General features: G+C 40.2%; 1 protein-coding gene across 8 annotated transcripts in view; it reads left to right on the top strand.

Moving 5' to 3' along the window:
- The first annotated feature begins 809 nt into the window (after nt 1-809).
- Nucleotides 810-13,366, top strand: part of ICA1 (islet cell autoantigen 1) — a 65,414-nt gene continuing 52,857 nt past the window's right edge. For 2 of the 8 annotated variants that reach the window (XM_056484498.1, XM_056484499.1), the window contains exons 1-3: nt 825-938; nt 10,408-10,454; nt 12,193-12,231. In XM_056484498.1, the coding sequence (XP_056340473.1) occupies nt 12,215-12,231 (17 nt within the window). In that variant the 5' untranslated portion in view covers nt 825-938; nt 10,408-10,454; nt 12,193-12,214. Of the gene's footprint in view, nt 939-1,307; nt 1,411-10,407; nt 10,455-12,192; nt 12,232-13,366 lie in introns of those variants that run through there. The other 6 variants (XM_056484501.1, XM_056484494.1, XM_056484496.1 and 3 more) reach the window with 6 other exon arrangements.

Below are 13,366 nucleotides of genomic sequence, written 5' to 3' on the forward strand. Positions count from 1 at the left end.
TCTGTGACTTCCAGCTAAGTCGTCTGTTCCAGCTCTGCCTCAAAGAAACATACAGAGAAACTGACAAGAGTCCTCGGGACCTCTGTAAGGTTCAGAAAATGATGTCTCATTGCCACTCTTCTACTCTCTTCATTTCCTACAGCTTCTCCTGCTCACTCTTCAACCCTTTTCTGGGCCCCTATCAACCCAACCCCTTCTCCATTCGCGTTTCCTCGCCCTGCTTACACCTCTGCTCCCTTCACACCGGTAAGTTAACACTGCCCCATTTAACTGAGATCGTTTTTCACCCGATCTTGCTGCTCTCCGTTTCTGCTTTTACTTCATTTTCAAATGCCACCTGTGAACTCTTTTCCTCATTTCGAGCTCTTAAATCAGCTTCAAATACACTTGCTTTACTCAAAAAGCACTCACACAACCCCAATGACCCAATTCCGAGACCAGCTCCAACCCAACGCTCTCCTGACCCCCCGAACCTGCCACCCGCCTGCTACGTTGAAGGGCCTTTTCCTCCAAGTCTCCACTACCTCGACAGCAACTATTTATGACAACCAAAACATTTTAGTATCTCCTTGCTGCTCCTCGCGGGACACCTGCGGTCCCCAGCAGGCTGGGGCTGAGGCACGGGGCTTAGTGCTCCGGTCGAGGCGGTGATCAGAGCTCCAGAAGGGCCCCAACCCGGCTGACTCTCCTGCCGCTTCCCTCACAGCGCTGCAGGGAGAGCACAAGGAAACGCGTCCCTTCCCTGACCACGAGCACCGGGACCTGGCGGCCGCGCCCTCCGGCTCGGGGGCCGGGCTGGGCCGGGCCGGGCGGCGGCTCCGCCCCGCTGCGGGGGCGCCCGCGCCGGCACAGGCGGCTCCGCTGGCCGCGCTGACGCCGGCGGCGCTGAGCACCTGGAGGGGCGGCGGCGCCTGCGGCTCGGCCCTTCCCTCCGCAAGGTGAGTGCGGCAAGGGGGGGCTCGCTGCTCTCCGCGCTGGGGCCGGCGGGCAGAGCTGGTGCCGCGGGTACAGCCCCGGGTGGGCGCCGCCTCCCCCGCGGGCAGCCCGCTGGGGGCGAGGGAGGCGGCGCGGCCGCCGGGCCTGCGGAGCCGGTGCCCGTCAGCGCTGTCGCCGCGGGCGGACCTGTTCAGAGCGAAATTTCCGAGGCGCAAGATGGCATCTGTCCCTCCTTTTGCCTGGTGTTCCCCCTCCCGCCGTGCGGTTGTCTCGCCATGATTATTGCATTTATCCGTTTGTGCCTCCCGTACATCCTCCCTGGCGCTCTGCCCGCTGGAAGCGGGAGGGAAACGGCCGCTTCTCCTCGGCGGTTTCCGGCTCGGCTGCCGGGCTGAGGCGCAGGTTGCCCGTCTGCGCTCCCAGCCCTCCTGGGGCCAGCCGGGCCGAGAGGGGTGGCAGGGCGTCCTCTGTCAGGTAATGGCAGATCTCGAGCCAGCGCCGAGGTGAAATGGCAATTCAAGAACCACACGTTTACCATTTAAGGCTTATAATTTGTGAAAGGTTCCTCTTGGTAATCAGATTTATTTTGCATCCGTCCACCTGACCCATGAAAGCTGGTCTAGCCCTTTAGAAGATACAAGGAAAATTAGACATTACTTGAAACGTCAGGTCAGGTTTTAGAAGCACAAAGGGGTTAAGGGCACTGTGCTCTTTTATTTGTCGATATCATTATGTGTATGTTCAGTGCCCTATGTAAATAAGTCTCCTGTTCCACACTGTTTTGCGTAAAGCTGATAGCCTCAAGGATCTGTGTGACCCTTCCTAAAGCACTAATTCAGGCTTGCCTTGGTTCAGAGGTGTAAATATGAAACTGACTCTGGTAATTGCAGGGTTACATTCTTTAACCCCCGACCAGCAAGTTACATTGTGGTAGTATTTTGGAAGCTTGGCATTGGAGTTTTTCTTCTGTTTGGTTGTGGTATTTTCTCCCTGCCTGCAAGCCTTGCTTTAAACCAAGATGACATTTTACTTCCATGAGGCACCTGTTTATTGGCTTTTGTTCTCCCCGTGTTTAATTGTGTTATCCTCTTTCTTTCGGCTTCTGGATAGATTTTATTTAATTTGCGTCTCGGAAAGCAGCTGTGACTCTTGCTTCAGAGTAGACTTCTTGGAAATCAGCTGTTCTTGTGTTTTGCCCTAGCAAGACTCTTGTAAGGACAAAACTGTTTGATCACTTTTCCAAAGTGTTGGACAGAGAAAACGGTGAGCTGGATTTTGACATCTGCACTGCAGGTGGCATTTGGTTATGATCTTTTATCTGATTTTTCTGATAATCCACTATTTTTGCTTTGTCTATCCAGCATTCTCAAAGAGGGGGTGGAAGAATCCCTTGACAGTGCTGTCTGGCACAGATCTCGAAGTTGCAGCTCTTACTGGTACTTAGAATGATGACCAGCAACATCTCATTTAGACTAACAATTTTTTGAACAGCCTATTGATTTAAACTTAGTGATGTAATGGTTTAAGATTAATGTTAATACCACTGAAGGAGGAATTTAGTGTCAAGCCACAGGGATCTTTTGAGTAGTGAACTGCCATAACTGGTAAAACCAGTCACATTTTGCACATGACAAACTCTACTGGAAGGTAACGTGGTGGGTAAATGCTGCCAAACCTCAGTCTAAATGAGTTTCTAAAGTTTCTTGACTGTCAGAACTTCATGTGTGAAACGTTGCTGTTTCCAGAAAGGTTCCAGCACTTTACTTGAGAATCTAGATGCTGATCAGTGGAATTTTCAGTTCTTTCCTTTTCAGTTGAGAAAAAAAAACCTAAATGTATTTTAGATAATGGTGCTTTCTTCTATTGTTTGTTGGAACTGAGATTCAAATATAAATGTTATTGCAGATTTGCAGATTCAAGAAGACCAGTTATGACTTTATAGAATGGGGAGGTTTCATTAACATTTTCCTTTTAGAAGGTTATATTAGTAGGGGTGAAGGGGATTACACCGTGCAAAGTAAAATTCGTGTTGAACCCTATTACAGGGTTAAGGGGTTTTGTCCTGGAGACAGTTTCAAGCCCAATCATCTTGCCAGTTCTTCTCTGTTATCTGTACTTTGTACAGTTGTTAAATTGTTCTCATGATTTCTCAAGTAACCTTTTCTTGAAGAAATGAATAATAACAGCTCTTTTCAGTCTTCAACTAGTGTTGAAAGCTGTTGTTACAAGTTGGCAGAAAAAAAAAAGTGCTAATATCTCATCTAAACAAGAAGAGAAAAATGCTCTCAAAGACTTTTAAATACTTTTTTCCCCAAAATCACCTCTAAGAGTATTGTTCTGTAGTTTATTCTTCAAGATGTTTTGCTGTTTCTCAACCATGAAATCACTCTGGAAACAAAATTACACCACGTGATGCAGAAGCATTAAAAATGCAAAAGCCCAGAGAGTGAAGTTTGTTAGAGAAAGAATGAAACAGTCAAGAACAGAAGAAACATTTGACCTTTTAAGTGTTGCTAATTGTAATTGTAATAACAGTCTCACAATACCTTTTCCTGTGGCTATTGTTAGCCACAGCAAACTCAGGGGCATTTTGACCAGGTTATGCAATTGCTTACGTCAGCCTTGAGAACTGTCTGTACCAAGTCACTGAAACAGTACTTGGGTCCATCTTGCAGGTAGCTTCATAGGGATCACCACTGCTCTAGGAACAGTCCCTGGTGTGCCAGGATATTACTGAGAGCAGTAATATTAAAGTTGAGTGGACTGTGCATCTGCTGAGAATATGTAGCCTGTGCTGATGGTGTTTACTCAAAGGGTGGTGCAAGGAGATCTCCCTGTATTGTCGTTGCTGTGCATATTAAAGCTGTTTTGTTAATTGAATCTCTTATCCACAGATGTGAAATAATCTCCAAGGGAATCTGGAAAAAATTATTTTCTCGTGTTCTCTCCTCCAGCATTGTTTTCCCTTGGGTATAAATGGCATTACCTCCTGGCTTCTGAATGGATGAAAAGGCAGGAGGGAGGCAGAAATATAAGAGGGTTGGCCAGCAAATAGGGCATCTAAATAAGAGAGCCATTAGTTTGAAGTTCTAAAGCCTTGTATGCTTGTATGTAATACACTATACATGCAAAAATAGTTTAATGGGATTTTTTTGTTCATTCACTACTTTTCTCATAGTTTCACGAACTGAAAGTTTCCCAATATTGAGACTCTAGACTGATTACAAGCAGAAAAACAATCTTGTCTCTTATAATCTATTTACAGTGCATGTTCCATATGGTATTTTTGTTTATTTTGTTTAATAATATTCAGCTATTACATTTACAAACAGTGGCTCTTAAACTAAGAGAACAAATGTGTATTACGAAACAATTTGATAGTCATTTTGAAGAAACAAAGTAAGTCTGCATTCAGAAAATTATTAAATACTGCATAGTAAACATCTCCAGTTTTACTTATTTGCAGTCAGCTTAGACCTGCCATTTGATGACTTATACTCAAATTATTCTTCCATAAAGTGCATGTAGTACTTACAATGCTTGCCTAGTTATCTCACTGTTGTCCACAAATATAAGTGAAGCAAAAGATGTTACCTGAGGGGAAACTGATACTATGTACTGTCCCTACATTATTCCACGATAAGTGGATGAAAATTCAGTATAATCTGAAAAGGAATTTAATATTAATTTTTTGTGTGATTAAATATCTCTGTGCAAATGATAAAGTTCTGTGTGCAAATGAGCTTATCTAAAAAGTGCTGCTGTTTGCTCATCAATCTTACAGTCTACCAGTATTTCTTTGAAATATTTTGTTCTGAGACTACATGTACTGTGTTGTGACTTCATGTGCCATTCTTATCAGTGTTTTTGAGATAATCCACTGAGTTACGAATTTTTCATTCAACTGTTTAAAAATCAACCAAAAAAACCCCCAATCCAGCTCCAAGTATCATTTCAATGCATTTTATGCTCTAGAAATGAGATCACTTATGTCTGTAAGTTTGACCTGATAGGTTTTGGATTAATATGACAGATATACAGTACCAAATAGACACAATTTTTTTTTTTTTTTTTTTTTTGAAAGGAATACTAACTTTTGAGTTGGTCCTTGCACTTTGTGGGGTCAAAAAACAAGTTTTAAAAACATGTTGACAGTGCCAAATTTCTGCTTTTTCATGTTGGCTAAAACTTACTTGTAACCACTTAAGTGCTGAAAACCAGAGTAGTTCAGATGGATTGATACTCTTTATTTCTTGGTATAAGTGAGCAATAAACTCTCAAAGTGTAAATTTGCAGTTTGTCTGCCAGTTCTATTAACTTTTTTAAATCAGAGTTGGGAATAGAAAAATAAAGACTAAATGCTAGCATAAGAAATATGGCCCTGGATATCATCCTTTTTCTAGACTATACCAGAAACTTAAGTAGAATAATTTCCCACATTAATTGTATATTCTGAAATTAGAAGTATGACATTTGTGTTTTGGAAGATAGTAACTCTTGACAGTACTCCCTGCATGACCTATACATGCCCTACACAGGATATTAAATAGAGTCAGTATAAAATTAAGTGAAAGACAAGTGTCAATAATACTGCTACTCATTTGGTTGGATGTACTGTGTGCAGATAGGTGCCTAGGTAGTGCTGAAAAATGACAGAAAGAAGACCCAAAACATTCAGATTTCTATATGCCTTGTACGTGATTTTTTAGGGTGTGAGTCTCTAATCACACAATCATAGTAGTTTAAGATACTTGCTGGTATTACTGTGGTTTGTTCTCAACACAGTTTACTAGCTTAAAAAAAAGTGTGTTCTATTGGGTCAAACTACTTGCTTGGAGAACAGACTCCAATTTCTCTGATACTTCTTTTGTTTTAAGTACGTGCTTGAGATTTTTCTGCACATCAAATTTGGCAAAGGTAAGGGGCATGGTAGAATAGGTTAATTATTTGGGATTTTTTTTTTTAATTCTTTGAAGGATCAAGACAAATGAATAAATGAAATGGAATAAATTAGTAATTTCCTGGGATGTCTCATAGGCCTTGGTAGAGGAGGGAAGGAAATGACAAACACTGTGTATGGAAATGTTAGTTCCAGAAGTGTTTGTAGTGAAAGTGAAAATTGGTTCCAGGGGCCTTAATGGGTGTGGCCATGTCCTGAGAAGTGTTACTCAGTATGCTGCCTTTTTTTGGTTTTTTTTTTTTTTTCTTTTTTTTTTTTTTTCCCCCCACAGTAATTCAACAGGCCACCATGAAATCTTAGTTCTAAAAGAAGGAGAATAGAGCAGTGCTCTCACAGCATGATTTATCTTTGTAGTTCAGATGTCTAATGCAAAAAGCCAAATTTCTATGTGCACAGAGCACAGTGGTGAGAATCTGGTTGAGGTGCTCAGCATTGCTCTTTGGAGGTTCTATGTGCTATCTGTACAGGGACTTAGTCTTGAGAGGCTTGTATGGTAATTTAGTGATTAAAGTTAGATGATTGCAGTCAAACAGGATGTATTTTTTCCCCTCTCAGCACCTCCCAGGTGTATGAATATAGCAGGAGTCTTCACTGTGCAACAGATGCCATTCATCCTGTGCTTCTTTTAAGGATGCATGCAATTTCTTTCTAGGTGGCAACTCCTGAAATAGATTGAAAGAGTTTTTCTGTTGATACTGCAATCTTGTATTTCTTTTCCTGAGAACTTGTGGGTAATCTCCAAGATAGACACTTTCCAGGATAAGTAGCAAAGCTGTGGATCAGTCTGAGACAAAGGATTAGACAAAAAGTTGTAATGGATGGAAGGAACTGCTGCAGCACTTACAGACCAATTTGCAAACTTTTTGAATTAATAAACAAGTGCATCAGTGAGTAGTCTAACTGAATGAAAAGACTCCTGGATTTAAAGCTAAGCATGGATGATTCTGCAGGATTAGGGCATCAATATTGAGAATTAAGAGCTTTAGAGGAAAAATTAAATCTTGTCATTTGTCATAGATATAGCTTGAACTCTAGATTCATCTTGGCTGAATTAGAGTGGTAGCTATTCTTGTATTGAAGAGTAGGCATACTTCTAAGTCTGTGTATAATCTTGATGCTGAAAGACCCAGGCTTCAGCTTTCACTCTTTTCCTGCATTGACAACATGGATCTACAGGCTGTTATATTTTCTTTTTGCTTAGGAAAGGCAAATTCAAACACCCTTTGTAGTTCCTGGCCTGTGTGTTTGTAGAGACACCAGAGAAGATAAAATTGCACCCTGCCTAGTCTCCATCTTGCAAGGAGGCTGCTTCTTGTTTTGCAGACCCATTTACTTGGTTCAGTTTGATCACAGCTTCCAGAGAGCAGAGTGGAGGAGATAGGTTGTCAGCCAAGAGCTGTTGGAGGCACAGATGGCTTTGATTGCCTCACCTAGGCACATTTTCTTCCCTTCAAAGTACTTTACATAAATGAAATTATCACTCTTAAATTTAATATATAGAATTCCTTAAATTTATTTTTGTAACTTAGTGCCAGTTTACTATTACTGCATTAGAAGTTTCTTGGAAGATTATTAATTTTAATAAAAGTGTTGAAGTTATAAGTTGTAAGGGTTTTAGGATGTGGAAAGTCTGTTGGGATTTGAGAAGCCCCAGAACATATTATCTGCTTCGAAAGAGCAGTAGACTCAGAGGACAGTTCTGTCAGTGAAAGTGCAGACTCTTCTGTGTGTGCCTTCACGTAAGGGTTGCTGAATTCTGCTATGCTGTTTGTTCCATTCCCTTTTCTTGTTTCTGGATGTATCTCAAAATAATGTGTTGTTCAATCTACTGCCTTCCTACATAACTACTAGGTCATCCTTGGATGTTAGATTTGCTCTGTACATCAGCATTTATAATGTTTTTGCAAATATTTCATCTCATCTCTGTTCTGAGAAGCTGTGATTAGATCAACAGTTTGTGTTACGTACAGTTGAGTTGAAAAGATTTCTGCTTGATGCCTCTGGTTGCATCCTGATATTTTCTATTGATCTGTTGTCTGAGCTAAGAGCACAGTAAGAGCTATGTAACCAATGTAGCTGTTGGAGGGAAGGCACTCATACCATCTTTTTCTTATACAAGTAGAATCTAAAGATTATTCATAAAGCTGTTCAGCTCTTGGGAAACCAGAAAACTTATGCTGTAACTAAATATACTAAAACTAAAAAAGAGAAGCAAGCTTGTACAAATCTTGTACAGAGCAAGAGCTGGAGGGTATAGGATTATAGTGTACACTGCAGTAGAAATCACACAAAACACCATGAAAATTTGTCTATTTGCACAAAAAAATTTACATGTTCATTCAAGTGGTCTTGGACAATATAGAGGATCAGAGGATTTTCCATAGGAATAGAAATGCCACTTGCTAATGACGAGTGTCCTCCATCAAGTTTCCTTCCAGTGTCACAGCTAATAAAATTTCTCAGTAGGATGATGAGTATGGTAGAAATAACATGAAGTTCTGTGTGCATTCCACCTGTTATGGCTTCCTGTGGAAATAATTTGTGGGTAAATAGTCTACCACCCAGAGAAACTCTGCCATAGTTGACTGTTTGCAGGACCATCTTTGTTTCAGCATTTCTTGTTGTCTGTGGCAGAGCACTGCCTGAATTCAGCTGTATTATGCCTGAAGCCAGGCTAAGTCTAGAAATAGTTCTGATGTATTTCAGTGTCCAGGCTGTGCCTATCGTCTCTGGCATCAGTCTGCAAACAGGATGGTTTGTGGAAAGTGATGCTGAAGCTTCTTGATGGCTCCTCAAAAAAACCTGCTAGGGATTTTCAAGGTTTTGGCAGGGCTTGTGATCCCAGCTGGTTCTGTATGGGAATGGGTCTTTCTTCCAAGCAGACTTGTCAGTAGGGCCAGCTCAGATTTAGCACTCTCTCAAAACACTGAGAAATACTCACAGAATTTCTGGAGCCATGAATGGATTTCTTCAGAATGCCTCAGACCCATTACTGTGCAGTATTAAACATGGGTTTGTGTACAGTTGTCTGTAATGTGGCACTGCTTTCTCTTGGCATGAATAAAGCAGGTATGCTTGCTTCTGACACTCACCCCCTCATCTAGAGTATCCCTCCCTTTTGTTTGTCAAGATAAAGTCTGTCATGGAGATCACAAGTGTTGTATAACGTTTTATTGTCAGATATCATGGAAACTTTCCAATACAAATGCTTTCCTGTAGGGTGGGGATTTTTTTTTTTCTTTTGTTAATAATTTTCAGTATGATACTATTTATTGAAACTTTTCTTTTTTTTTCATTTTAATTCACCAAGAAGAAAAACAAACGAAAAAAATTCCTTGTGGCAAATAAAACTTGTTTTTATATCTAAAACTGTATGATAACATGGGTTAATTTTGAATTTGACTGCAGTTCATGGGGTGAGTATTGGTAGATTCAAGTTAGTGTCATGTGCTTCTATTGTAGTCAATTTTGACAAAGACCAACTGGTGTGTTACTCCTCTGTGGGACATTTGCCTTGTTCTTTGAAAGTGTAAGAGAGTTCAAAACTTAAAGTTGTGAGAGGTTATGTGTTCATTCTTGGTCTCTCTGCAGCCTCAGGGCCAGCATTCTGTGACTGTAGGGATACTTCTTTAGATGGCTGTGAAGTGTTCCTGATGTTTCCAGTCCTCTCTTATTAGTATCTCACTTTTTGAGACTAGATTTAGATTTTGGTATTTTTTTTTTAAATCTCATTGCTTTCAGCTAAGCCATACACTTTTAATAGTGTCCTTTGTTAGAGCCGAACCAATATCTTAACCCTTTTTGTTTCCTGGACTTAGAACACTCAGTAACAACACATGAAGTAAGATACTATTTGTATTTATAGTTATGTTTTAGGGCCCTGTTAAATTACTGCAGAGACAATTTATGTTATTTTTAGCAACTACATTTCTATTTTTTCAATGCTAGCCCTTAATAAGCTGTCTTTGCAAACTGAATTTTCATTTAGGACCAAAAGCTTTCTCCATTCTGGAAATAAAATGGGCCCTGGGATTGACTTTGTGTCCTGGGCTGCTGCTTGTTGCCACTGCTTAATTACAGCAATCTCCCTGGCATGGTTTTTATCTATACTATCTCGAACTCTCTGGGACCTTTTTCCCTCCTGGCATGTTTTGGGTGATATTACATTGCAGAAGCCATTTCCAGCAGGCAGTATAGGTAAGGCTCCACTTCTGTTTCCTTCCACCCTGACTGGCCATAGGACTCCATCCCAGCAGCCTCCCCTCCTCAGATTCCATCCTGTCACACATCAGAACAGAGAATAATTTTCATACCATGAAAATATTGTCCACTTTGAATGTAAAAATTCTCAAAGAATATCTTCAGGTCATAAGGGTGCTATGTAGGACCTGGAAAAGTATAAACAAGAAGATTTCAGAGTCAAAAGGTGAGGTAGATGTTTAGGAAGAAAGAGCATGAGCTGTACTTGCAAATGGCAACTGTTTCACCATGACCCTGTGTATTTTTTGTAGGGATATTGGTTTCCAGGAGAAGCAGGTGGATGTGTACAGTGAATAAGGTCAGTGCTTTATACCTTTTCCCCATACTGGTTGCTTATACTTCATTCCAAGTCATGTACATGTTATTCCACCTAGATAGGCTGTTCTTTGCTTCCTGTCAAACCAAGTGTGCTGCTGAATAACTGAGTCATGGATGTGTATACAAGCTAAATCCTGTGGTCTTATCTCACTCACACACCCCCACAGTTGACTTAAGGAGGACCAATGTGAAAACAGTGAAGTCAAGAATATAAAGGTATTAGAAAATTAGTTAATATAGTGCCTCTACCTATGGCTCTAGAAAGAGCAAGAAAACAGTCCATTCTGTATTCTTGTCTGACTCAATGGTTCTGTAACACAAACAACAATCTGAAAATATTCTTTCTTTCTCCTTTTTTAGTTATTGACCCTTACATTTAAACTCTGGTCTGAAGACAGAGTTACGAATTTTCTCGTGGTCTCTCCTGCAGTGCTTAAGAATATTTCACAAAAATTCCACTTCAGGCAAAATTCCTGCTCTGATATAATCTTGCAGTATCTTATGGAACTTTGCCAGGAAGTTTCACAGGTACTGACAGCAGAGAGGTTAGACTAAGAAATCTGAGATTTGGCTCCATTCAGCTCCAAATGGAAGCGCATGTGCTTCACGCTTGCAGGAAGCATTCAGGTTGTTTGCATTCCCTTGTTTGGGTTCCTGCAATCTGTTCCAGTCCCTTTGCCTCTCCAGTGCTAACCACACTGTCTGTATGCAACACTGTGCTCCATACATTTCCAAGATCTTGACTCCCCTCTGTAGCCCCTTTTCTTTCTTACTTGGATTAGTGCCAAAGTTCAGTTTCAGCACTGTTACCTCCCTAGCTGCTTTTACTGTTTTCTCAGTCAGTCAGCTTCATACCTTGGTGGAGCCTGTTGGTGTGTTTATTCTGTGCCTCTGCTTGCTGAAGTTCATTCCCCAGCAGCACCATCCACCTCACAAGCTTCATTTTGGTCTCATCCAGATGCATATTAACCATGTGCTGAAGAACAGTCCTCTCTGAAAGCAGCAGAGGAGAAACTGGGTGCTTGTTGTTTATGAGTATTTGGCTTGGCTGTTAAATTTGGCCTGGAAGGAGTGTGCTCAGGTACTGGTGGGAAGTGATGTGCATGTCATCTGGCCAGCTCAAAGTATAGTGAGAAACTTGAGTATCCAAGCTGGAGATAGTAACTTACAAAATCTAAAGTTCTAATATATACCAATCATATTCTATCCTCAGGAACTGTGGTGTCGCTCATAGAAAAACCATCTGATCATTAAATTTCACAACTCTGACTCAAGACATGATGTAACTACTGTTTTAAAATAATAGATCAGTGGGAAATAGACAAAAAAAAGAAGGTAAAAAGTAATTGAATTTTGTTGTGGCTAAAACTTGGAGGAAAAAGCTTGACTGATGGTGATGCCTAGCGTGGACAATTTTGGAGTGCCTCATGAAAAGTCACTGAATTTATGCCTGGTAAATTTGCTTTTTCTTGAAAAACTTGCTAACATAGAAGGATTGGCATCGCCGATGGCAGCATTTAAATCCATTTGTAATAGATTTTCACAAGAATTGTGTGTTACACGAGGAAGGCATTTGACTCACAGATTGAAAAGTTTTCTTTTGCAATTTGGTAAACCAGATGCTGCAGCATAGGAATTTTGAGGGAAAAGAACCAGGATTTCTAGTGTTTAACTTAAAAGTTACAGATACTTATATTAACTGATGATTTCTTATTTAGGTGTCTGAAGAAAACAAGAATCATGGAAGGTCATAAATAGTAAGTATCTTGATTTCTTTTTTTTTTTTTTTTTTTTTTTTTATTCTAAAGAGGTAATAGTGTTTGGTATGTTGATTTGTTCAGTTGGTTTATCAGTCTCATAATTCAGGAATCTGTATTAATCCCAGAACTTTTTCTAATCTTTTTGTGGCCTTTTATTAGTAGCCAATTTTTAGTCTTTGCACCTTGCTCCCAGAATATCTGGTGACCTCAGATGAGGTAGCTCTCAAGGCTGGTTAACTTCAGATGAATTGTGGTGTTTTCTTCACTTGACTACTGAAATGAGATCTCAGTTATTTTCACTGCTGTAACAGAAGTCAAAGCACACAATTAGCCAGGCAGCTAAGGCCTTTTTAATACCTTGTGAGAAGTTTGATGGATGTTTTTAATTATTACTTAAGTACTACTATTTTTGTTAAACTCTCATATTATGTTTTCTTATAATGCAGGAGGATTTTTTTTTTATTCATTAAAGGCTGTAAATTTTGTGTTTTAAAGGTGCAGGATGTATCAGGTCAATAAAATCTTCACCCGACTTGATAGGCTGTCTGTTGTCAGTGTGTATAATGGCCTTTTTGTACAGAATTTCAAATAAAATGTGGTATCTTTTGTACATGCATTTTATTTTCTGATGTAGCATCAAAAGACCTTAATTTTAGTTGATAAATTAAACTCTCGAAACTAATATTTGTGTAGAATTAAATGGGTAAATATCTTTTTGCTTTTCAAGTTTGGTGAAGATGCCATGCTATGAAGTGCTCTGTATAAGTGCTTTTTAAAATTATGTCCCTACTCACTTCCAGTTTAATTTGTTACCATCTCATTGGTGATTAAGGCACGGTCACCTAACTTGCTAATTCAAAGTAACTAAAGCAAGTAATATAACCCTGTGAAAAAAATTTCCTTTTCAGGTTGAACTGTCACTAGTAACTATGTAGGGTAGATGTGCTACCCTTTTGGGGAACGTGTACCAGTGGCTTGTTTTTTTTTCAGAGTAACTGTATTGCTTCACAGCAAATATATAGCTATAGATATATGTAATCAGAGGATCATAGGATGATTGAATGACCTGGGTTGGAAGGAATCTTACAGATGGTCTGGTTCTAACCCCCCTGCCATGGGCAGGGGCACATAT

The sequence above is a fragment of the Oenanthe melanoleuca genome, chromosome 2, assembly GCF_029582105.1.
Source record: "Oenanthe melanoleuca isolate GR-GAL-2019-014 chromosome 2, OMel1.0, whole genome shotgun sequence".
Lineage (NCBI taxonomy): Eukaryota > Metazoa > Chordata > Aves > Passeriformes > Muscicapidae > Oenanthe > Oenanthe melanoleuca.